The following is a 27,237-nucleotide window of genomic DNA, read 5'->3' as shown; positions in this document are numbered from 1 at the left end:
AGTCTCCACATACGTGAATGTTAGCTGAAGGATATGCTGATAGAACTTGGTCAATTTTCTCAGATATGCTTTTAAAGATAGTAACTCCGCTGTTATGGCGGCGATAGAGAGTAAATATAAATGCGGTAGTGTGAGCTAGTGCAACCTGGAAGCACATATAGGGTAAGTTAAGATCTTCTCTGGAGATGTCCCTACCACATGGAAAGCCATCTTTAATATAGGCACATATTCCATGCCCATGGCGATCTTGTGGGTCAGATTTGGAAGTTAAGTTAGAGTATCCTTTAATTACGAACTCATTTAGGGAAATAGTCTGTCCAATTCTGGTTTCACTTAAAAATAAAAGGTCTGGTTTAGTCTCCTGTAATTGGGCTTCAACCTCTGGAAGGTTAGAACGTAGACCCCTGATGTTAGAGAAGGAGACATGATAGTGGGGGTCTACGTTGGAAGTTTCAGATCCGGGTTTAATCATGTATTTTTTATTGAGACTTGTCATGATGGAATTTTGGAGTTTGTGGACTAGGTTGTCAGACTTGCTTAGAGCAGGACAGAAAGGGGAAACTAAGAGAGAAAAGTAACAAAGAAATTATTTATTTTTTTATTTTATTTTTTTTGTAGAACATAAGGTAAAGCCGTAACAGTAGCTTCTGGTGGGGCCTCTCGATGCCATATTAGTGGGTAATTACCCACTAATATGGCATCGAGAGGCCCCACCAGAAGCTACTGCATGGTCCAGAATTCATTCACCAAATGGCAATGCAGTAGCCCCAGTACTTTGCACCTGCTGATAGGACAGCCTCCTTAGTGGTTAATCCAAGGTTCGGGTTCCTTACTATCAGGCAGATAACGTCAGCCCAGATAAAACATTTACCTCCAGCACCCTTACTGGTGACATGGCTACAAAGATAGACATAGAAACAGAAAATTTCCGCCATCTCTGTCGACTGTTCGCACAAAATACTGCCAACCTAGAATACAGCTTTTTCTTCTCCCTTTGTCAGAAAAATCACTCATTAAAAAAAATGAGGACTGAGTGACAAATAAAGCGAAGCGAGAGTAACGGGAGCTGCCGACAACGCTTCCACAAAGCGTTCTCTACTCTCCTTTAAAAAAAAAAAAAAATCTATTAAGTATTGTACTTAATAAATGTCCAACTGGCGTGTTTTTTAAAGAGAAAGTATGGTGATAGATTCACCTCTCACGAATTAACACTGAATACAATTTCCTAATCTGTTCATGCAATCAACTTGGTAGATATAATAAACATTTATGACGAGAACACGCTATCATTAAATAAAATAATCAGGAAATAAAAATATAAATTACGTACTGAAATAGAATGTAGTTATTAATATTTGAAATTAAACATAAAATTAAAATACACTTATCTCGAACACGCTTCGTCTCCAGAGTGCAAACTGATTTGAACACGCTTCGTCTCCAGAGTGCAAACTGATTTTAACAATATCAGCGTTCCAAAAGACTTTTTTATTTATTTATTTTTTTAATTAACCATTAAAACAAAAATGTGGTCACTTTCTGAATTTTTGCGAGTGACGTTTTAAGAAATTGTGATGTAAGAGAACAGTGAGCAAATGTAATGCTGCATTATTGCTCTCCGGCAATGCTGAATGTTTTCTTCTATGTACAATGCTTTAAAACATTACTGTGAAACACAATTTAAACACACTTTCTCTATCTAGGATGTTTTGCAAACTCTACTTTATATAATAGAAGATATATATATGATTAGTAACTCAAAAGAGGTAAAAACAAGTGCCCAAGAAAGGTTAAAAAAAACGATATCCAATAAATGTAGAAGAAAGTGTCCAAGACCAAGGAGAGTCTCCCAAAAAAGGTCACATTCAATTGGATTGCCTCTCTTCTAAGAGGCCTCATGGAGTGTCTAAATATCAAACTGAAGTGAGAACAGATACTGCACTTTTATAATTTTTATTTGCTAATATTCATTCATTAAAAATTAAGCACAAGGCCATCAAAAGTATTGGTGTAAGATGGTGTGTCGCTGGGCATCTTATATCTATCCTACTCTTAACTGGACATATTTGTACAAGCATTTTTTTTTTTCATTCTTTCTCCATTTGTTCACTTCAGAATTCATCACAAGGCCACATTTACTCTATGGACTACCCTACTTAAAATATCCCTCTTAATCTGAATAGAATTTTGTTTACAATATACAAAGCATGTTTGAAAAGTTATAAGCATCAGAAAAACTGAAAAGGATGAGGATTTTTAATAATCAACATAGTCCCTCTCAAGGGATAAACATTTGCTCCAATGACTGATTGTCATTTATCCTGGTGTAGAAAAACTCTTTTGTTTGCGATACAAGAAACCCTTCAATTACAGTTATGACATCATTATCACATGCAAAATGATGACCACCCAAGGCCTTTTTCATTTAGAGGGAAAACATGACAGTCAGAGAGGACCAGATCTGCTGAATAAGATGGATCAGGAACAAGTTTGAATCCATAATTGTGAATTGTTGCCATGGCAGCCAATGGCTGGTGCATAATCTTGGTAGAAGAGAATTCATTTTTGTGAGAATTCTTTTCACTTTTTTCTTTGATTACTTCCCATTTGCACTTCAGCTGTCCAGAATAATTCTATTGCTCTTCTGAAGGTATTCGATCAGTATGGCACTCTGCTGAAGGAACGACCTTGACTTTCTTTGGGGTCAGAGATGTGTGTTTCCATTACTTTGATGTAAAGTTGTTGCTGATGAATCCAACTTTCATAACTAGTGATGAATTATGCAAGAAAATCATCTTCAACTTGAAACAGTTCAAAATTGCTCTTGGATACAGTGGATTTAATTTAGTGGGTCAAGGGACTAAGGACCCAGCTAGCCGAGAATCTTTGAAAATTCATTTGTTTAGGTCAAAATTTTGTCTGCCTGCTCCCAAGACTCTTTGCTATCTAAGGACATTGTAACTACTGTCTCTGCCATGCATGAATTCTCTGATCCAATGTGCTACCGTTGCATATGAAGAGTCACTCTCTGCTAATGTTCTCAATATGTTATGAATTTCTGAGGAAGTTATGCCTTTCAATAGGGGTAGGCTATAGAAACAAAATTTTTCAAATAAATGCCAAAAGTGGCTTATTACCTTCATTTATATGTAAATAGATGGGAACAAGTAATTTTTTTCAAAACGGGTCAAAATTGGAGGGTCGCTGGCCCCAAACGTGATTTGACCGCGTCAACGCGTGAAAATGGCCCAAATTTCGCCCCCGAACACACTTAATCATTTATTGAAAGCCACAGGGTGCATTTTTTGACTATAAATGCATCTGTATCATTAAATCTAACATTCCCATTGGCTATCCTACAAGTATAGGGCTTTTTAGGGTATCTCAGAGTCCAAAATGGGTCAAAATTACCCCAAAATTAGCCAAAAATGGTCGGAAATCACGGATTTTCCAAAATGCACCTCCCAAGCCACACAGGGTGCAATTTTTGACCATAAATGGCTCTATATCATTACATCTAACATTCTCACTGGCTATCCCACCTATATAGGGCTTTTCAAGGTATCTTAAGGGTCCAAAATGAGTCAAATTTACCCAAAAATTAGCCAAAAATGAACAAAAATCACGGATAATCCCCAAAATGCAGGTATTATATCTCATCGGGCTCCTATAAACACTCCTGTATGGCTTTTTACAGTTGGAAGACTGAAATAACCACCCTGTTATCTTATCCATTTGTATTTAGGGTATTTAGAGATCTTTGGGAGATGTAAAAAGGGTCAAAACAATCCAAAAATGACAAAATTACGCTTTACGGTACATAACATAGGAATCATTAGTTCATTCATCAATGATACTTTTTAGAAACATCGTAACTTTACTACATCAACTTCTCAGAAAGTAATTAATTGTAAATTGAACATTGAATGTCAATAAAATGCTGTCCAAGAAGAGTCTGAATTCATATTGTTCTCATAGTTACCCCAAAATTGATGAAAATGGCCCTCGATTCGCTATTTCTCGATTTGTAACCAATATATTGAATAACTTGATAAAAGGTATGAGTAATTAGCAAAGGAATTATTTTGTTATTTCAAGACACAGCTTCACTTCACATTACTTTAAAATCATTCAACAGTAAAATATCAATATAATGCATTAAAGAGCTCGTCAATCACATCATTATTCTCTAGCACAAATACTGGTTTTCGTCTTGTCAAGTTCCATGCACCAATGACATTGCACGACAAAAATTGAATTTTCAATGTCTTCTGCTCTTCAATTCGGGAAGGATACTGCCATGTTTTCTTTCTATTGTCGTTGGGAAGTGGTTCCAAATATTCTACAATGTATTCATCAATCCCAATTTTCTCCTGTGTCATACCAACAAACCACTCTCGGCCTTTCTGCGTATCCCAGATGGCAATGCATGGTTCGTTCAACTCAACGTCGTCCTCCTGATCAGTATTGACGAGCACAGCAGATGTAGAATCTCCAGATTGATGCAGTTGATCGTACATACTATCAGCATCTGGAAAAGACATTTCTTCTTCAGCAGGTGTCTCATGGCTGCCTGACAAAAGAATTCCAAGATTTATCTTCATCTGTGCAACAGACATAGACTTCACCAAGTACAAATGAGGAAATTCTTTGCAGTCTTTAGGATTCAATTCTTTTCTAAGGAGGATTTCGTTCCATAATGTTTTCTTCTTATCTTTTTCTTCTGTAATAGATTTCAATCCCATATCAAGCTCTTTAACAGAAGTGAATGGACCACCATGACTTTTGCATGTTTTCAGAATCTCGTTAGCACGATCCACCTTTCTTAGTGCTTTGGTCTTCTTTTCTGCGAGCTTTTGTCTAGTTATTTCTTCTTGGCTCTCGAACCACTGCTTCTCCTGATCGTCTGAAAGCTTGGCAATTGCTCTTGTTTCTTTATCAATCGATACATGGGACAGTGCTACGGATTGTACCTGATCTGTTTAATGAGTAGTTCAAATTGTTTGAGGTATCATGCTCTGGCAATTGGTCACTTATATCCTCCACTTCAAATCGTCCAAATCCAAACGATTGTGCAGTTCTTGCTCTGCCAGAAACCGTTCATGTTCCATATCGACGTGGAAAGTGTCAATGAGCCATTTGCGAGAGAGAGACTTTTGATCGACAAAGAATCTTCGTTCATGTACATCAAATTCATCAGGATTCACATCTTTTGAAAGTATATTGAGAAGGACATGGTGCTCTCGTTTCCATTTAATCATATTCACACGTCTGGAACCCTTTGCTTTGTAGACATCTTTGTCGTAAATTTTTAGCGATCGATCAAGTTTATGTTTTAACCCAGGTATTGTAACATAACGAACATCACTTCCAAAGGCTTTCTGCCACAATTGTAGTAATCGCAAGGAGAACTGGTGAATATGATTTTTCTGTGTCGTGGTACCATATTTGGCAGCATGATGTTGCACAGCTTGAACACATTCAGCCTCAGTTAGAAGAGAATCAAGCAGAAGATAAGTCCAATCATCGTAATTATAATCTTCGTCAATCTGCCCTGCTATACCAGCCATGTTCATTGCATTTTACTAACTGAAAAAGAAAGCAAAGTTCAATCAAATTCACAATTAATGCAATGCAATGTTATCGTGTCTATTTAAAGATGCCATTGCATTGTTACAGAAAGAAAACATTTCCTTATTTGGTAATTTTCCATCTATAACTCAAATTAAGCCCCTTTTAGACAACCTATGTTGATTCTTAGGGACTTTTTGACTCTCTTTGGCTAAATCGGCCATATTTAGCCCCTTTTAAAGGTCCTTATACTCCTCATTAACAGTGCAAAAGTTAGGAGAGTGCCTGCTTCAAGCATTTCCCAACAGTTTCTGCCATGTAGAGGTGTCTTTGGGCCCATGGGAGGTGCATTTTGGAAAATCCGTGATTTCCGACCATCTTTGGCTAATTTTGGGGTAATTTTGACCCATTTTGGACTCTGAGATACCCTAAAAAACCCTATACTTGTGGGATAGCCAATGGGAATGTTAGATTTAATGATACAAATGCATTTATAGTCAAAAAATGCACCCTGTGGCTTTCAATAAGTGATTAAGTGTGTTCGGGGGCGAAATTTGGGCCATTTTCACGTGTCGACACGGTCAAATCACGTTTGGGGCCAGCGACCCTCCAATTTTGACCCGTTTTGAACAAAATCACTTGTTCCCATCTATTTACATATAAATGAAGGTAATAAGCCACTTTTGGCATTTATTTGAAAAATTTTGTTTCTATAGCCTACCCCTACTTTCAAATGTAAGTACTTTATAACTACATGAATTTTTCTCCATTTTAAACTGAATCCTTGACTCTTGTTTATTCAAAGATCTGCAAAAAGATATGTTAGAATCTTAAAATATCGTAGGAATATTTACAAAGATTGAACATTAAAAAAATCGTAGGTTTACAATTTTTTAGACAAGTTATGTGGAGTGGGACAAAAAACTACCTTAAAAGAAAAACAAAAGAACAAACTAAATAATAACAGGAGCAGGTCAGTAAGTCCATCCCAATACTTTCTAAAAAATACTGTTTTCCAGTTTGTTTAGAGCCAAAAAAAAAAAAAAGGCCAAAAATGGGAGTGGATAGTATCCTTATAAAAAAAATACAATTCGGGGAGGCTATAATCAAAATGAAAGTGGAAAATAAGCATCTTGGAGGATTTCTATTAGTATAAAAAACTTAGCTGGGTGACATTCATTCACCCAACTAAGTTTCCTTAAAACCAAAAGAACTTATTATCATACTAAAACTAAGTTGATCAACAATTTGTTTTATAAAATATATGCTAAAATATAATTTATGCTTGCAAAAATTCTGTTTTGTTTTAATCATAATTTATAATTAACTAAGCACATCATCCATCTCTTTTCGTTATCCATGTCATATTCGTATCTCTTTTCTGCTCCCACTCTATGTTGAGTCAATCACTTTAACATTTCTTAATGTCACAACAATTGTTTTTTTTTTAGCATCACCATCCATTAGATATGTATGTACCGATCACAAAACAAAAGTGGCAAAATAATAATTCACTTTACTTTTAAATAATTAAATAATATTTAGAGTGTCATAGTTACTATTTACAACTAGACAAAAGAAATCCAAAGTTGGTAATCCAGATGCAGGTTATATACCCATTCATACCGCAGATTATTCACAATTGCAGAGAGCTGAATACTCAGGGGATGTCACTTACGAGTGCATAAAGTCTTTAAATTTCAAACATACTTCTCTACTGACGCAGGGGTGAAAGCAACAAGAAGCTGTTGAATTTTAAAGTAGATGCTAACTAGAATTTCGTTTATTATATAGATTCCTTTCATCAAGCACAATGGCTCCAGCTTTTGCTATAACACAAACAAAAACTTACAGAGCAGTAGGTACTTTTCAGTTGAAGACATAGATTAAAAATGGGGAAAAATAAAAGTTAAAAAGTTAGCAGTTGGTCCCCATGTTTTTGGGACTGGCTGAAGTATGTTGAGGACTTGGTTACCAATCACTATTGGTGGACTGCCTTAACGCAAGATGCACTGAATGCATCTGCAGCTGGCTAAACCTGAGCAAATGCCATTACAATTATAACAATAATAATACTTTTATATAATAACTAGTGGTGTCTGGTGTGTTGAGGTGGTGTAGTAAGGAACCCCCCCAAAAAAGTTATAGTAGCGGACGGGGTGGAGGGTCAAAAAAACAGTAGACAGCCCGGATGGAGAGGTATAAAAAGTAGTAGTAGGCAGGCAGGCAGGCTCAAACCCGTAGCGCAAAGGAGAAAAAAGAAGGTTACAAAAAATGTAATGTCTTAGCTGATGCCTCCATGGTAAAACCAGAAGTTGCGAATGTTGAAATTAAGGCTAGTCAATCAAAAGGAGATGATAAGTTGCGAAAATGTCGGCAAAAAAAAAAGCGACCCCCCCCTCCCTCCTTATAGAAAACTGGCCAGTTGAGGGTGAAGGTATTAATGTTTTTGGCTAATTTTTCAATATTTGTTGCCCAAAAGATCAAGATTTAAAACGATATCAGTTTCGTCACGTTCCGATGCGTCTATCGGAAGGTTTTACGAGACCTATACACACACACACACACACACATTTTGCCCTTTAGAGTAAACAAGTGCCCTTATCTTTGTCACAGCTTCTTGTTGCTTTCATCCCTGCATCAGTAGAGAAGTATGTTTGAAATTTAAAGACTGTATGCACTGGTAATTGGCATTTCCTGAGTATTCAGCTCTCTGCAATTGTGAATAATCTGCGGTATGAATGAATTTTCCTAAGGAGGAACTAATGCCTGGAAGGATTGTATAATGACAAGATACTGCTCTACCCCAATTAAGCATCGAATAATAGCACAACATACAATTAATGGAAGTAATAGTATAGTTTTGACTTCAGGCATAACAAACTATGAATAATAAATTATAAATTATTAATTAAATTATTAATTTAAAAATAATACTTAACTGATACCTATTTTTCATGTAGTATTTACTCGTGTTGAGGCAATTTGGGCATCAGAAAAATCCAAATTTTTTGGAGTACTTGAATCAGAAAAATTTTAGCCTTATTCCAATTTCAAAAACAAGTTTTTAAATAAAAGAAAAGATTTTCCATCGCTGATACTGGTTTATTGTTTTTAAATTAAAATTTACAAATCATAATAATATCAAAATACGATGCAAATTTATTTTACTTATACTAACTATTTATGAATAAAGTTTGAAAAATACTGACAAACATCAAACAAGAAAAGAAATAATTTAGGGCTAAAAATTGGTTCTTTTCTCCAATTTTTATTATTTATACTTTATTATTTATTTGTTCTTTTAGTTTTAGTTTTTGATAAATTATACGTACATTTCATTAAAATTGTGATTATTTTATTGAATGCAAGATTATTGATGTTCACATTGTTTAAATACAAAATTGTAATTTTTTAATTTGTAAAGAATTGATAGCTATTTCTTATTAAACCTATTTTTTTTTATTTAAACATATCTAATTTTTTTTTTATTTAATCCTATCTAAATTTTTTTTTTATTTAAACCTATCCTACTAGTGACCAGCTGTTACCAATTTCATGGTACTTTATGTCCATGTTGCACACTCGAGCAATGGTCAGGTCCCCAGATGGGGACACTGAATTTTTCGTCATCCGCACTGGGGTTCTACAAGGAGATACCCTTGCCCCTTTTCTTTTCATTGTCAGTTTTGACTTTGTACTTCGCACCTCTGTTGATATACACAACATGCTAGGCTTCACCCTAAATGAATCCAGAAACAGACGTCATCAATCAGCACACATAACTGATGCAGATTACACAGATGATATTGCTTTGTTCGCGAACAACACTGCTGATGCGCAAACACTGTTACGTAAGCTAGAAAAGTCTTCAAATGACATTGGTCTCCACATAAATTTAGATAAGACAAAGTTTATGACTTTCAATGTGAAGGGAGAGATCAGGGCTTTGGTTGAATGAACACTGAAAGAAGTCGCTGAGTTTACCTATCTGGGCAGCAACATAGTTTCCACAGAGAAAGATATCAGAATTCACATCTCAAAGGCTTGGACCGCATTGGATGGGCTACATTCAGTATGGACTTCGAGACTGGCTGACAAATTGAAAAGGCAGTTCTTCAGGGCAGTGGTAGAGCCTTCCTTGTTTACAGTGCTACAACCGGGACATTCACCAAAAGATTGGAAAGAAAACTAGACGGCACATACATCCGTATGCTAAGAACAATATTAAATATATCTTGGCAAAATCATCCCACGAAGCAGCAACTTTATGGCAATCTACCTGCCATATCTAATACCATCAGAGAAAGACGCCTACGATTTGCCGGTCATTGTCTGAGGAGCAAGCATGAATTGGTGAGTGATGTATTGCTATGGACTCCACGACACAGACGTGCAAGCAGAGGACGACCTAGATCCACGTACATCCAACAAATAGCACACAACGCCAACTGTGAACCTGAAGATCTGAGGCAACTGATGGAAGACAGGAAACTCTGGAGAGGAAGAGTCACATTGGTCCGGGCAAGGAGCCCGTCATGATGATGAAACCTATCTAAATTTTTTTTAGACCTATCTAACTGGTGCTACCAGATCAGGCTGTCTACTGACTTCTTGAGACGAAATGCACCTACAGATATGTTTTTTGTTTTCTGTCTTCCTTTGCAAAACTTAATTATGTTCTGCAAAACTAAAAAACAAAAACAACAGCTCCCTTTTTTCCCCCTCGCTTCCCTTCCCCTTATTTTTTTTTCTTTTTTTCTTCCCCTGCCACTACTTCCCAACCCCGTCGGTGGGGCATTAGAATACACAGACTGCCCCCCCCATTAGAGGGTAAAAGTCCTTCAACGGGGCTACCTGTTTGCCATAGGTGGCGACCCGTATCAGCTTGGAACGGGATCCTGGTAGTTGAGGGTTGCAGAGGACAGAAACAAGTTCCTCTCCATCCCAACACACTACTTTGGCCCGTACCTCGGTTAGACGGGCGGTCGGAGAGGCCTGCTCCGATCAATCGGCTGGTCATGTCCAGCTCTAAATCTGACACACATAGCAAGAAAATATGCTCACGCTCCCCACATCACTCAATAAGCAGATTTAGAAAGCGGTGGCTCATGGGTCAATCAACTAACTGGACAATGGATCTGACATGACTGGAAAACAAATATTATTACTGAAAATCAGTGAAAATCACATTTAGTAAAAATGGATGAAGCACAGGTGCTCAGACCCACCAGTTGGACGAGTATGTCCTTCTTGTATCCCTGTTGTTGTTGGGGCGAATGGGTTTCACCCCCAACACCTCCCATATAGGGCTCCGAGGTGGATGGGGAGCAAGAAGGATGAAATAAAATTAAAATCAATATGAATAACAAAAAAAGCAAAAGGACTCACCCGATGTTTCGGATTACACAAGCTCAGACAGTGAGCAAGAATATATTCAAAAAAACATTAATATAAACATTAACTGAACATTAACATAAACATTAACTTCCCAAGATTCTTAGTCATTGAGATCCTGGGAGGAAAAAAGACTAGCGAGCTATCTCCTTTTTTAATCGAAAAAGTGATATCCCAAAACAGCAAACCAAAAACGGTAAAAAAAATGAAGAATGATAACTTATCACAGTTGATAATTATAAAGATGCGTAAAATATCTTAGAAATGGAAAAATTCCGTACTTACTAGTGTAAAACCTTCGCTCACGAAAGGTTAAACACCTCAAAAGGAATCATAAGACGCCACGACTTAACTCTAGCTACCAAAGATGAAAATCAAAAACCCTCTTAAAAAACAGGGAGTAATAGATCACGACAGAATATATATTAAAAAAACGGACAATCCATACCTACTAGAACGTATGTATTAACTATCAATTCCCCCCAAAGTCCCGAAAGAAATCAAGATTGGGTATACCAACGAAAAAGTAGAACCATATATACCAAGCCTATTAAGATGCTAGAAATGCCAAAAATATGGGCATCACAGAGAAGCTTGTAGAGGACGTGAAACATGCGGGAAATGTGGTTTAAGGGAACCCAGCCACACGGAGAGCGAGTGCCCCAATGAGGCAAAATGTTCAAATTGCCTGGAAAACCACTCAGCTTTCTCCAAAACTTGCAAAATCTTCAAAAAAGAAAAGGAAATTACAGAAATGAAATATAAAGAAAATATCTCCTTCCCTGAAGCAAGAAAAAGGGTTAACTCCAACAAAAACATAAACACCTATGCAAATATTACCAAAAACCCACCCCAAACCAACCAAATTGACTACCAAGAATTACTTAACAAATTGATCTCTGAACTCACAAATTTAATTGAAACCCTAAAAAAAACAAAATGAAACCAACAAAAAAACAAATACTAACAAACTCAAAAACTCAACTAAATGACCAAAACCAAACACAAATTCCAAAGAATAAAAAAGAAACTCATCAACAAAAACCACAATTAAACTTACGTGAAAGATCTAAATCACGAACTAGAACAAAAACAGACCATAAACATACAGTATCAGAAGAAATGGAAACAAAACAGAAAAACACAAAACCTCCGCCTAAAATGCCAAACAAACCAAAAACAGAAATTCTATTAATTGAAAAAGAAAATAAGTATGAATTAATTGAAAAAGAAAATAAGTATGAATTAATTGAAAAAGAAAATAAGTATGAATTAATTGAAAAAGAAAATAAGTATGAATTAATTGAAACAGTAAGTCAAGAAGAACATGTAAAACGGAGCAAATCCAAAAGCCCCAGACCAAAACAAAAGAAAAAAACTCAGCAAAACCTGTCAAATGAAACACAAACACAGACAAGAGACACACCTTCCACATCCAATGAGATGGAGACGTGAACCAAAAAAAAAAAAATATATATATACTCAAGAAACAGAGAGACCTAAATATATGGACCTCTAAAACAACACTCCCCACAAAAATCAAACAATAACAACACAACAATGACCGACACAATTATTCAGTGGAACTGCAGAGGCATAAAAGCAAACATAGAAGAACTACACCAACTCTCAGCAAAATTAAACCCAGCTGTTATTTTTTTACAGGAAACTTTCCTCAAAGACAAACAAAAAATAAACCTAAATAAATACCAACAATTCAACTACATAAAAAATGCTGATCTCCGCGCTTCAGGTGGTACTTCCATTTTAGTCCGAAATGATATACCATACAGCCACTTAGAACTTAAAACTAACTTTCAAGCAATAGCAATTAAAGTCACTCTACATAAACAAATCAATATTTGTTCCATCTACATCCCTCCAAACCAAAAATTAAAAGAGAATGAACTCCAAAATATCATAAGGCAACTACCCACACCCTTCATCCTACTTGGAGACTTTAACTCCCACAATCCAATATGGGGTAGCAACGAAACCAACCAGAAAGGCGAACTCCTGGAAAAACTCATTAACAATAATAATTTATGTATATTCAACAATCAAACCCCAACATACCTATGCCCAACCTCCGGTAAAAACTCTGCAATAGACCTGACCTTATGTGATCCGTCAATTCTAATGGACTTTTCATGGTCAACGTACAATGACACTTGTGGAAGCGACCACTTTCCTATAATACTTGAAAATTTAAAAGTCCCCCTGGAAGAAGAAACTAAAAAATGGAAACTAAAAAAAGCAAACTGGGAAGAATACAAGAAATTATGCTCAAAACACCTCAATACAAATGAAAACGTTCAAAACATTGAAGACTTCACCAACAAACTAACTACAATCACCGAAAAATGTATCCCTTTCAAATCTACTCCATATAAACGCAACAAACTATGGTACACCAAAGAATGTCAAGAATCCATCAAACTACGACGCAAAGCCTTAAGAAAATTCCAAACAGAACCTACCAAACAAAATTTAATCAACTTTAAATATCATAAAGTAATAGCCTGGAAAACTATTAAAGAAGCTAAAAGAACATCCTGGCAAAAATATGTAAGCGAGTTAAACTTCTCCACAAACCAAAAATCAGTCTGGAACATGCTAAGAAGCATGTCTGGGAAAAAACAATGAACCCTATTAAACATTTATCAGTAGACAACACACTAATTATAGGAAAAAAACGGATAGCAGACTCACTAGCTAAACAGTTTGCTAAGAACTCAAATCAGATCAAAATTCCAAAAAATAAAGTACAACGCTGAAAAACATAAACTAAACTTATCCTCAGACAACCATGAAACATACAACGAATTAATCTCCCTCGAAGAATTAATCAACTCAATAAAAAAATCCCACAACACAGCAGTTGGCCCCGATAAGATTCACAACGAATTCTTAAAACAACTACCAGAAGAATCCATTAAGTGCCTCCTAAATGTCCTCAACAATATATGGGAAAACAATCTATTCCCAGAAATATGGAAAGAAATGATAATCATCCCAATACCAAAAACTGGAAAAGACTCCTCCAACCCCCAGAATTATAGACCCATCGCCTTAACAAGTTGCCTTTGCAAAACCCTGGAACGAATAGCCAACCAAAGATTAATATGGCACCTAGAGATAAACAACCTAATTACAAATATACAAACAGGATTTCGCAAAAAAAGAGGCACAATCGATCAAATAACCAGACTAGAAACCCTTATAAGAGAAGCCTTCATAAAAAAAACAATACATGACAGCTATTTTTTTCGATATAGAGAAAGCATACGATACCACTTGGAGGTATGGTATCATAAAAGACATCCAAGACTTAGGCATAAGAGAACGATTGCCATTATTCATTAAAAACTTCCTTTGCACAAGAAACTTTAAAGTCAGAATAGGAACAACCTTATCAAACAACCAAAATTTAACAGAAGGCATACTTCAAGGAGGTATCCTATCCACAACATTATTTGCAATAAAAATCAATAAAATTATCCAAAACCTTACTCCTGCAATTGATAGCGCACTCTGTCGATGACTTAGTCATCAGTTACAGATCCCACCACATCCATTCCCTGGAAAGAACCTTACAATTAAACTTAAATCGAATCAACAACTGGGCAATAAACAATGGATTCAGCTTCTCTAAATCTAAAACTCAATGTGTTCATTTCTGCCATATTAGGAAAATACATAATGACCCAGTCCTTAAACTAGAAGGAAATATCATACCTGTAGTCAACCAATACAAATTCCTTGGAGTCATATTTGATAAACTAAATTTTATACCACACATAAACTATCTAAGACGCAAATGCAATAACACCCTTCAACTCCTCAGAATGGTTGCCCACACAAAGTGGGGAGCAGATCAACAAATCCTTCATAAAATATACAAATACCTCATCCGCTCCCAATTAGACTACGCTTGCTTTCAAGCGTACTCTAATTGGGAGCGGATGAGGTATTTGTATATTTTATGAAGGATTTGTTGATCTGCTCCCCAGAGCAGCAAGAAAATCATATTTAAAAAAATCAGACCCAATCCACCACGGAAGCATAAGACTGATACTAGGAGCTTTCAGAACATCACCCGTAGAGAGCTTATTTGTAGAGGCAAACGAATATCCACCTCAAATTCGAACTGAAAAACTAGCTCGCCAATATTATCTAAAAATCAAATCGACTCCATCAAACCCAGCCTAGGAAAACATCTTCAACCCTAAATCCAAATACCTATTTGAAAGTAATGAAAAAAAACAATAAAACCATTTGGGCTAAGAATGGACTCTGTACTCAAAGAAACCGAAATCATCACTACTAACATATATAACTAATTCCAAACATCCTTCCATGGAAAATAAAAACTCCAAACGTAAACCTTAGCCTAAAAGAACTTCAAAAAGCAAAAACACACCCAAGCATATATCAAGAGGACATTTATAACATTCTCAAAAAATACCCAAAACATCACCTTATATACACTGACGGATCTAAAGACAAAGAAAGAACAGCCTGCGCAGCAGCGGTATCAAACATAAAAACCCTAAAGAAAGCACTACCATCAGAAAGTTCAATATTTTCAGCTGGAGCTTACGCCATAAATCTAGCTCTTGAAATCATCCACAACAGCAGTTACCAAAAATTTATTAAACTATCGGACTCACGATCAGTTCTAGAATCACTGAAAAATAAAAGATTGGAAAATCTCCTTATGGTAAAACTCTTATGTAATCTAAACACTATGGCCAACAATAAAGAAATTCTCTTATGTTGGACCCCTGGCCACATCGGTGAAAAAGGTTATGAAAAAGCCAATAGAGCAGCAAAATCTGCCCTTAAACTAACCCCAGATAATATAAAAATACCATTCACTGACCTGAAGCCTAAAATAAATGAGTTTCTTCAAAATAAATGGCAACAGGAATGGAATCAAAACACCTACAACAAACTATTTCAAATAAAAACCAAAGTAAACGAATACATCCCCACCCTTATTCAAATACAACGATGCAGAAAATATCTTTAAATTCCTAAAAGAACTGAAAATATATCAAAAGATTTAAAACAAGGAAACTCCATCCTGACCCTAATCATATGGAAAACAGAATATATTTAAATCACCATACTCTCATATCTTAAAAAAATTGGTCTTTATAAAAAATTCTAAAAAGAACCCTTTATACAACGGTCCTAGATATGACCTTAAACTATATTCGATGGTGAGACCCCAGCTTGCGAGCTTTAGGGAGTGTGGAGCTACCCTTAAATTGCCATTGCTCCCAGGTCCACTCTGACCCAGAGTGGTAGTAGCTGTTAGGGTCCCAACTATGGGTTAAATAGAAGCCAACACAAAAAAACAAAACAAAAAAAAAACACAAACATACTCTATTAAAAAATGGTTCTTCAAAATCACTGGATTCGGCATTAAATAACCTGGGGTTGATATGCCGTAAAGCAAAAAAAACAAAACAAACTATCTAAATTTTTTTTATTTAAACCTATCTAAATTTTTTTTATTTAAACCTATCTAAATTTTTTTTATTTAAACCTATCTAAATTTTTTTTATTTAAACCTATCTAAATTTTTTTTATTTAATAGCAAGGAAAGTCGATTCTCCTGGAGAATTTAGAAAACTACAGAACCCTGGTAGGTTTTTGTTCTTTTATTTTATTTACTTTATTTTTCTAAGTTACCCCTCTGCCTCATCTTTTATCTTTTAATACCCATAGAAATTTCAGCTAGATTGTTATATGGAGATTGGCATTTGGATATGCACCCCTCCCTTTTATGTTTAAAATAGCCCGGTTTGGGACGTGACTGCTCCAGTAGACATAAACTCATAGAATCCTGATGTATTTCAGTAAAGGATAAGAACTTTTTAGTTCATTTAAAATTTTACTTAATCCATAATAACACTATGCATTTTCTCTGGGTTTCTCTAATTTTCAAAGTTATTGGAAATTAGAGAATCTATATAAAAACAATTTGAAATAATTTAAAAGTTATTTATATTTAAAAAAATAAAAAATAGCATAATTTAAATTAAGATAATTATGAAAAATAAGTTTACGATACACTTAAACATAAAAATAATGACTGGTATTATGCTTCTCAATAGAGACAATGTTTCTGAATTTTTGAGATGAGGATTATTTGAATTCATTGGACTACTGTTCTCATCTTGAGTGTGTTTTTCACAACATTTCGGTCAATATAACCTTCGACCTTCTTCAGGTGTATCTCGTCAAATTCAGAAATGTTTCTGTTGAATATAGGAATTTGGACAGTTGTATTAGGTTGGTGGAAAAATAATGTTTTTTTTTTTGATGTTCAACTTCAAAGTTATGATCTTTTGATCATAACTTTCATAATAAACTTTATTAATCGAAATAAAAACCATTAGAATCAACACATTTTTATCAATGAGAAACAAGTTTATTTATCCCATTAGCATAGAAATCCGGCGTTCTAGAAGCAATGAAGTCATTGAAGGCTAATTCAGCATCATCTTGGCTTTTAAAGTATTTTTGTGCAGGAAGTTGTCGAGATGCTTGAAAAAGTGATAATCAGTGGGCAAGAGGTTCGGTGAATATGGTGGATGAGGCATTTTCTCGTAGCACAATTCGTTCAGCTTCTGCTGGGTCAGTTGAGCAACATGCAGGCGAGCATTGTTATGAAGGAGAATTGGTCCCTTCATATTGACCAATCTCTGGCACATACGTTGGAGCTTCTGGTGCATTTTGTCAATTTCTCCACCATAATCATTTCATCTGGAAGGATGAGACCAGCCACAGACCACAAAACAGTCATCATAACATTTTTTTGGTGTAATTTCGGCTTCGAGAAGTATTGTAGAGCTTCCCCAGCATCCAACCACTGTGCCAAACGTTACCCGTTGTCGTAGAGGATCCACTTCTCATCATACGTCACAATCTGCTTGAGAAATGGGTCGTTTTTGTTGTGCAAAAGGGGCATAGAAGACACCTCAAAACGACAATTTTTTGATTATCGTTTGTGACTTCTCTATTTGCTTTAAATGGCAAATGACTGTTGAGTGTTTGACCTCGAGTTCAGCAGCAACTTTTTGTGTAGTTTTGCAAGGATCAGCTTCAATTAAGGCTTTCAAATGTTCGTTATCATCCGCAATCGACCGGTTGCGACCTTTTCATCTTCAAGGTTCTCGTCATCATTGCGAAAAATCTTGAACCACTGTTGTGCCACACGTTCATTAGTGGTTCCTGGGTCAAACGCATCATTGATATCACAAGTTCTCTCGGCAGCTTTTTGGCCTAGTTTGAACTGGAACAAGAAAACCGTGCGGATTTGAATTTTGTCCATGCTGTCGAAAAGCCTGCAAAAAATGAATGAAGAGATTAAGAATGGTAATAAATAACACGATTTGATAGTGAAAAACTTCAAAATGATAACATGGCAATATATATCGATGCATTAATTCAGAAATCATATATAAAAGTAACATGTGAGAAAATGATTTTGCACCAACTTAATAAATATCACTATTTATTACTAATTATTACTATAGATTACTGTATATCTATATATATTAATGTTTTTACTTATTACTTATATATATTATTTATTACCTTTGTATAGTTTTCCACATCCATGGGATTTCATATACACAGTTGCCCACTAAAAGTATGGTTAGAAGAACATCAAAAAGCCGTAGTACATGGAGAGATTGAAAAATCTGGTATAGCCGACCATATCTGGAAGGAAAACGGAAACATCTACTGTTATGGGACGAAGTAAAATTATAGACAGAAGAACAGTGGAGAGAAAGACGACTCAAAGAAGTAGCACATGTGCTGGGGAATAACCAACTACTAAGTAGACCTAGTATAGAATTTAATATGATATGGAAACCGTTAATTATAAATAATAGATAATATATACATGTAATGAGTAAAAACATTAATGTATATACATATATAGTAATAATTAGTAATAAATAGTGATATTTAAGTAGAATTGTTCGCAATGACCTGTGGCGCAGTTGTTAGAATACTTGGAAAAATCAGTTGTAAAAAGTGATATTCTCCTGGAGGTTTAAAGTTCAATCCTTAATGTGGGTGACTGAAAAATACAAAATTGGGTCAGTCCAGCCAATCTCAGTGAGGGATTGGAATTGATGTTCTCCAAATCTCCTGAAACTTTCAGATTCTTTTAGTAGCATTGAAAGGAGTAAATCCTGAAAATTTCAGCTCAATTCCTTTTTCCGTTCAAATTTTATGGCCTTTTGAAAATTTTCATATCGCTGAAATTTTTTCGACACTGAGGATTTTCTCAATTTTGGAAGCCAATTTTCAGAAATTGTTATATTTAAAAAGGTCTGGATGAACTGCTTTCAATTATGTCCATAGAATACTATAAGAATCAGTTTAATTCATGGTCTCTAACCAAATTGGAAAAAATTTACGGAGCTAACAAAAATTACAAAATTTGAAAAAATCACCTCAAAAAGTCAAATTTTGAATTTTTTTGAATTTTTAAAGAGTAAGTTCTTGCTAACAATCAACCCAAAATCCTGTTAATGCTTTAAACCTCATAGTATGCTATGAATACTTCCTCAAAAAATAAAATTTAGGTGTTGAAAACAAATAAATTTGAAATTATGGGGTACCAAATATGGCAAAAAGTCCGCAAAACTTTACAAAAGTTTACAGACTTTCTTCCATTTTAGAATGGTAATAACTCAGTAACGGTTGCTCAGAACCATCTAAAACTATATATTTTCTTGAAGAACACCTTGAGCTCTATTCAAAAATGTAAAATAAACCAGTTTATAAACATCCTACTAAAATATATGGGACATCAAAAATCACAAAATTTAAAAAATTTTAACTTTCGACGAAGTTCAGAGGCCTGGAACTAGTGGCCAAGAAAAAAAATGGATTCGATTTTTTGATTTTTTCAAAGAATAGACTTTCTGGTTTTAGAAAACTATCATGAGGATGGCAAACAGGGCTTTTACTCTTTAAAATGGTGCTTTCTATCATGGCACTTTTCAATATCCAAATCTGGCCTTTTCTACCATCTGCTTATAGTTTTGCAATAAAAAACAAGTTTTAATCAAAATTTTCAACACATTTTAAAGAAATGCTATATATAGTGTAGATAGAATATCTTTCATTGGACAGAGAGATATTAATATAATAAACTTTGATAAAAATAAGAGTCCTAATCAAAATAACTTTCATCCTTTCCCATAGTTATTTTATCGAAACAGTAAAACCTTCCTGTGCTTCCAGTAGATCGTGTATCAACTTCACAGTACACATCTTCAATTGGAACCCAACAAACGTCATCACGCTGTGGCCAATAAAACTTTTCAGAAGGTCCTTTAGGATGGAGGAATTTTACATTAACATCACCATGTTCATTTGATACATCATTCACAACACAGAAGTACCAATCTTTATCGTACTGACATACATAAAATCTACCTGGTTTGATGTCTTCAATTCTCAATTTACAATTCAATTCTCCCTTCAATTCTACCTGATCAATTACACTTATCTGCTTTGAATGATCTGCAAAGGATGTCTTCTTCATAGTTAGACTCATGGTTATGTTGTTAGGAATAAATTGGTGATGACTATGTGTACCTTTGAATGTACTTGATGTTGCAAATCGAGATTCAAGAAATTGAGTGTTACTAGCAACCTCCTCAGTGCTCACATACCATCAATATCTGCTTCAGCAAACTCAAATAACTGCTTTGGTGTCAGAATTTGATTAGAGTAGGGACGTTGAAGGCTAGCATGTGCTGCTAATCTCTTGATTGTGCCACCTACGCCATCACAAGCATTCTTTCCGTGTGATGTGGCAAAGAAGTTCCATTCTGCTTGGAGATCGAAATCGGTAAAATGATACAGCAAGTTTGTCAAGTTCTTAAAGTTCTTGTATTGTGCTGCTGAACCATCGCTAAAATAGTAAACCTTGTGCAAAAATGGGAATTCCTTGGTGATGTAATTCTGGTGAAAATGTTTCAAGAAGCTGAAGACAGTATTAATGTCATGAGTTTTATGATCACTAATGCAGGCATACAATTTATGAGAAAGTTTACCACTTCTATCAACATAATAAATCACAAAAGGGTGTATTGTTGCCTGTGAATTATTCCAGTGAAATCCTTGTGCAGCATCCTGGACCAAGAAGGAATAGTTCTCTGCGAAGTCTAAAACAATAACACATTCCCCAAATTGTAATCCGTCTTTTAATACTTTGAAATATTCAGCCTGTTTTTTTTTTGAAACATAGTGGTGTTCTGTTAGCTTCTCAAACTTACTCATCAAGTTATCAATAAAATCGTCGAAATCAATTTCCTCTTCAACAATCTGACTTCTGTCGGTACTGACCCATTGACTATAACCAATTATTTCATCTGGATCAAATGTTTTCAAAAGTTCACACCTAAGGAAAGACTTTAAGACAGATGGATCTGAGCAATTATCACAATGTCCCATCATACAGTCATATCTCTCGACATCGCAGACACACATTTCTATTATCTGCTTGTAATTATGTGATGAATTCATTGCTACCAACATGAGTTTTACATTTTGATGATAGGTACAGACACAAACATTGTGGGTACCTGCTGCCCCAACAGGGATGCACCATTTTGGATGCAACAGTGCAAAAGTTGAAAAACCAATTTTTTTGTTGGAGTTTTCCTTTTTAAACTGGACATGTATCTCAGAAATGTTTGATAAAAGAAGTCGCTTTTGTTTCTTCATCTTTGTCTTATCAGGAAGGCGAATGGTGACATCTTTCTTTCCTGGGAGCAAACGACTGATTTCCTCACTTTCATAAAATGCAATAACAGTCTCTTTAGTTTCTTGAGGAATACCAATTCTTTTTTTACGTTCAGGAATGGAAAGGATTCCTTTTTTGAGTCTTAAATTACGGGCTTGAGTTGCTGTGTAAGTTGAGACATTGAAAACCTCTGCAACCTTAGATATTGAAAAGTTACAAGGAACAATAGTTAAGAGCTGTATGATTTTGTTCCTATCTTCAGCTATGGTAAGTTTTTCCTTGATTAGCTCAACTAATCTAGAGCAATTTGAACAATCTTTACTTTGAGAAGACTCCACCAGAGCAGGCTCATCCAAAGCAATGGCTACCACTTTGCTGAATGCACCAGTCACCTTGCTTATTTTCCTTTTTCCTGCTTGAAGTGCACAATCTGTTTTCACATTCTTTAAAGGCGAACAATCAAGAAACTCTAAAGATTTATTGGCAATTTCATGAGCTGTTTCAACTGAAATTTCGTTCTCCTCTGTCATCATTTCAATATCAGCAGGAACATCAGTAGTAGGACCATCAGTATCAGGAGTTATGCTATCTTTTGCTTTCTGGCAACATTTTCTACAAACACGGTGCCCAGGGAGAACATCACGACTGGAAAACATATTACTGTGGAATTCAGGTAGTGTTACTTCATGTAAATTAGTTTTCACCAACTTTGTATGCATTTTGAAAGGATCAACACATCTATACATATTTGCATTTGAAAAACTGTCAATAAATTGCAATTTGTGCTTTTTACATACGTCAACAACATCAGAAAAAGACTCGATTCTTGATCTTATCCGTAGCAACTCAGCTTGACCAATTGGCAAGTCATCAATGTCAATTTTACTGAAGACTTTATCTTTTGCAGATCCACATTTCAAATCGAGGATTGAACCAATTGAACAAATATCCATTTTCCTACAAATATAAACCATTCACATTTGACAACTATACACAATTCATTTGCAAAAAGAAGGAAAAATAGAAGAAAAAGCTCCATGCATCAGCATTCATTCACTCACTCCATTCATTCAATTATTACATTAGGTATATTTTCAACACTTTAGTAATAGAAATAGATAGTGGTGGGACGATTAATCGGAATCATTAATCGTAAGAATCGTGTATTTTGGGAGGTATCGGAATCGTATCGTTAAAAAATACCTTAATTTTCCGATTCCTTCATTACGATTCTTTTAGTCTGATGTTGAAAAAAAGAAAAAAATTTCCTGATATTTCTAACCGCAAGAGAGAAATGTAGCATGTTATAAAAAGAAACCAAAGAAATTCATTATTAACAGGGCAATGCTTAGTGCCCCCTCCCTTACAAGGTTCATTCATTCAGATCTATTGTAATCAAAACTACAAAAGAGTTAACTTGAAAAGAAGTATGCAGGGCTCTACATTGCGAGTAAAAATAAAAAAAACGCTTATCTTTTTGGCGATTGTTTTTTTTTACTGACAAATCTTCTAATAGTGAATGAAAATGCTTTTTCAACTTATATTTTCTTAAAATAAAACGAGCAAAGTCAAATTATTTAAACAGTAAACCGTTTAATAGAACAATGTACTTTTTTTTCTTTTTTTAAAAGAAGGCTTTTGAAAGAAATATCTCTAAAATGAAATTGATCACGTATTATTTCGCAAAGTTTTGACAGTAGTCGGCTTCTTTTGAAGTTTCAAAAAAATCGACCCCATACCTATCTCTTCCAAACCTAAAGTTATTAAATAACCCCTTTGTTAATTCAAGGGTAATTAATTCAATTCAGTCAAGTTTTTTTTTTTTAATTTCATTGAAATAAAATCCATTTTTTTTTTTTTCTCCAGAAAGATAAAACCCTGAATTTGATTATATTAAAAGCAGAATAATATAATCTTTTTTCTAGAATTTTAAATTGAAAATTAAGTGTTTTGCGCATTTTTTTGCCGAACGAAAAAGAAATTAATATATATATTTTTAAAACGTTTTGTAATCAATTAATTTTTATGTCTTAATAATATTTACGATTAATTAAATAATTTCATTTTAAAAAGTATTTATAAATAGAATTTTACTAAAGACTTATAGTTTAGCAATATTGAACCGCATCAACCATGTGTGAATTGAACACAGTCAACCAAAAAAAAAATTCAAAAGAAAATGCATATTTGCATTTCATTATGTAAACTTTTATACGTTGGTTTCAAAAATTAAATTCTATAAGTTTTTTTTGTTAACTACCGGTTGGTACAATTTACCGCCCCATCCCTTTATATTTTTTTCTTTTTGTCTTTTTTAGCGGATTTTTTTTTTTTTTTTTTTTTTTTTTTACAGTGATCACCACTTATCAAGGCCCGGAAGCCACTCAGGGATATAGGTTATTGCAAGTACATTACGTTAGTGTGGAGATTTGATGAAGTGTTTAATTAGGGGGGGGGCGGTTCATTAGGAATTTGTTAACATTGGACTTGAAGACATTCAAGTTGTAGTCCGGAGGGAAGCAGGCAGACAGAACAGAGTTCCACAGGCGTGCAGTTCTAAGAAAGAAGCTTTGTTCATGGAATCCGCGTTTTGATTTAGGCACAGATATAGAGTGGGGGAAATTTTTCACATTGGATTCAGCTAGACGGGTGTTTTTCGTGAAAGATTGGCGAGGGGGGGACCAGGGATTGGAGTTACGAGCACCTGCCATGAAAATAATGATAAAACAAGGATAGGCTCGCAACGTCTCTTCTGTGGGAGAGAGGTTGCAGGGTAGAGAAAAGAGCATCCCCCACTAAACCACCAAGTCTATTTTGTACTCTGTCAAGGCATGATAGGCTGTTTTTGGCAGCTCCTGCCCAGATATGGCAACAATATTCCATCCTTGGACGTACTTGGCTTTTATATAGATAGAGAATTGCATCAGTAGTGAGATATCTTCTGGAGCGGTAGAAGGATCCCACCATCTTTCCAGCGACCTTGGCAACAGACTTGATGTACGTGTTCCATTTCAGATCAGGAGTAAAGGTCAAACCCAGAAGTTTGTCAAAACACGGGGCCTCACCCAGACGAGAGCCATCCATCACAATTGATGCCAGCTGGGGATCAGAGCGTTGATGATGTAAGGATAGGAGTTTGGTTTTGGATGCATTAAAGGTAACCAGCCACATCTTCCCTCACTGAACCACGCGCTCGAGATCAGAGGAGAGAGAATCCGAGAGAACTTTGTCATTTACAGCCTTTGATGTGTTGCCGTAGATGGTCATGTCATCAGCATAGATGTCAACGAATGATTTAAGTATGTGTTTAGGGAGGTCATTGATGTAGATCAGGAAGAGAGTTGGGCCCAGGATTGACCCCTGAGGGACTCCAGCATTTATATTGCAGGCCTCCAATTTTTGTCCATCTACCACTACTCTTATGAGCCTATCGGAGAGAAATGATTTAATGATTGAGAAAACATTTCCAGTTATACCATAGCTGGAAATCTTGTGAAGTAGACCCTTATGCCATACCTTGTCGAAGGCCTTTGATATGTCAAGAGCAATTGCCCTAGAAAGGAAGCCTTTGTCAAGAGATTCACTAATCCTGTGGGATATAACCGTCAGCACATCTGCGGTAGATCTTGCAGAGCGGAAACCATATTGTGTGTCACTAAGAAGGTGATTCCTGCTGAGGTGGTTGACTATTTCTCTATTTAATATGGATTCCAGCAACTTACTCATAACACACAGGAGACTTATTGGTCTGTACTGAGAGTGAGAGGACTTATCACCTGAATTCTTAAATACAGGGCAAACTGATGAGGTCTTCCAGGGGGTCGGAAAGCACTTCTCCTTAAGGCAGCGCTTAAATAGTTTCGTAAGTATGGGAGCAAGTTCTGGTTGAAGCTTTTTTAACACTATAATTGGGATGCCATCAGGGCCAGTTGCCTTACTAGAATCTAGGTTCTTGATTAGCTTGGCGACCTCATGCACGGATATTTGTATGTTACCTAGCTTGTTCTGTGTTGTAGGAGGAAATATGGGGAGTTGATGGCCTTCGTCGCATAGGGTAGAATTAGCTGCAAAGTTCTTTGCAAATAGTTTGGCCCTGTCTGACGCTGACGAGATGACCTCTGGTCCATTGATAATGGTTGGGATAGAACGCACAACGCCAAAGTCCAAAAAAAGTCTTGCATGGAAACTTTTTGAAGTTGATGAAGATGATGAGTTGAAAGCCATTTGCAAAGTCTGTCAAATTAAAATATCGCGAGGAATAAAACCATCTAACATGACCACAACCAACATGTTAAAACATTTAACTATGAAGCATCCAAATAAATTGGAGGAGCAAAATAAAAAAGAAAAGGAACAAAAAAATTACCAACTAGTCACTCAGAGCAGTTTTATTAGTGTGGGTCGAAATCGCAGTGTCTTTTTTTTTTTTTTTTGCCTACGTCACCATCTAGGTGTCACCAATTTTTTTAACCCTCCTTAACTTCAAAGACTAAATACAATATATACAACTAAAAAATAATTTTTTAAAATGCTGATTCTATTCATGAAAAATTCTTTTAACTAGAAATTAAAACTTAGGTAAAGATAGCTGACTGACAGCAACAGGAGCACTGGTTAACTACTGAACCAGGTGGAAAGGTGTGGGGGGGGGGAAGGAAAAAAAGGAAATTAAATGATGATAATAAATTATGATAACTGTCTTTGAAAGGCACTAAACTCCTAAAATTTACTTCTTTAAAATTTTAGGCAGCACTCCCCGGCGATTTTAAAGCACTCTCTCTCTCCAAAAAAAAAAAAAAAAAAAGATTTAATTTTTAAGTTTGGGAAAGATATATTTATTATAACCAAATTCTTGTATGAAAACTGGATCTACTTTATTGGACGTTAATTTGTGAGATAAGTAATTTTTCAATGTTTAATATGTTTTTAAAGTTTCAATTATTAATTAAATTTTTTTAATTGCGTTTATTTTTCAATTTATTTAAAAAAAACAGGGTTTTAAATGTATTTTTCAAGGTAACAAGCTTCGAAAGAAGTCTAATAAAAAAAAAAAATCACTTAATTTTTAATTTCAACAACCCTGAGAATTTAATTATTAAAAAAATATTGAAATGTGACATTTTTTTATTTAACATTTCTATTAGTTCAATTAATTTTCTTTCAATAATTCATTTCACTCAACAAACTTCACCATTTAAAAAAATTTTTTTTTAATCTTTTTCTGTAATTTTGGTAATTATGTTTGCTCAATTTTATCTAGTATTTCATTTGTTTTTTATAGTGGTATCATTTTTATATGTGTTCCTTTGATATACCCTATTTCAAAATTAGTTTGGCTAAACTTATTCTTCACGTTAGAAACAACGTATAAAAGCAATGAAAAAGTAAGAAAAAATAATAGGTGTTAACTACTCCTTGTGAATTATGGAGGTCTGAAGAACTGCCGTCACAAATACAACTATCAATAGCCAAACAAA

At 35.1% G+C, this 27,237-nt stretch overlaps 1 protein-coding gene across 11 annotated transcripts in view; it reads left to right on the top strand.

Annotated features, from left to right (window-relative positions):
* The window catches only part of LOC145249658 (protein YIPF3-like), a 107,708-nt gene that overhangs the window by 29,639 nt on the left and 50,832 nt on the right, over positions 1–27,237 (top strand). For 7 of the 11 annotated variants that reach the window (XM_080111436.1, XM_080111437.1, XM_080111441.1 and 4 more), the window contains exon 3: positions 16,577–16,624. The exons of the other annotated variants lie outside the window; for them this stretch is intronic. In XM_080111436.1, coding sequence (XP_079967562.1) covers positions 16,577–16,624 — 48 coding nt within the window. The remainder of the gene's footprint in view (positions 1–16,576; positions 16,625–27,237) is intronic. 11 annotated transcript variants of the gene reach the window in all.

This window comes from Euprymna scolopes, chromosome 28 (genome assembly GCF_053919585.1).
Source record: "Euprymna scolopes isolate OS-2025 chromosome 28, ASM5391958v1, whole genome shotgun sequence".
NCBI classification, from domain to species: domain Eukaryota; kingdom Metazoa; phylum Mollusca; class Cephalopoda; order Sepiida; family Sepiolidae; genus Euprymna; species Euprymna scolopes.
This window is presented reverse-complemented; position numbering and strand designations above follow the sequence as displayed.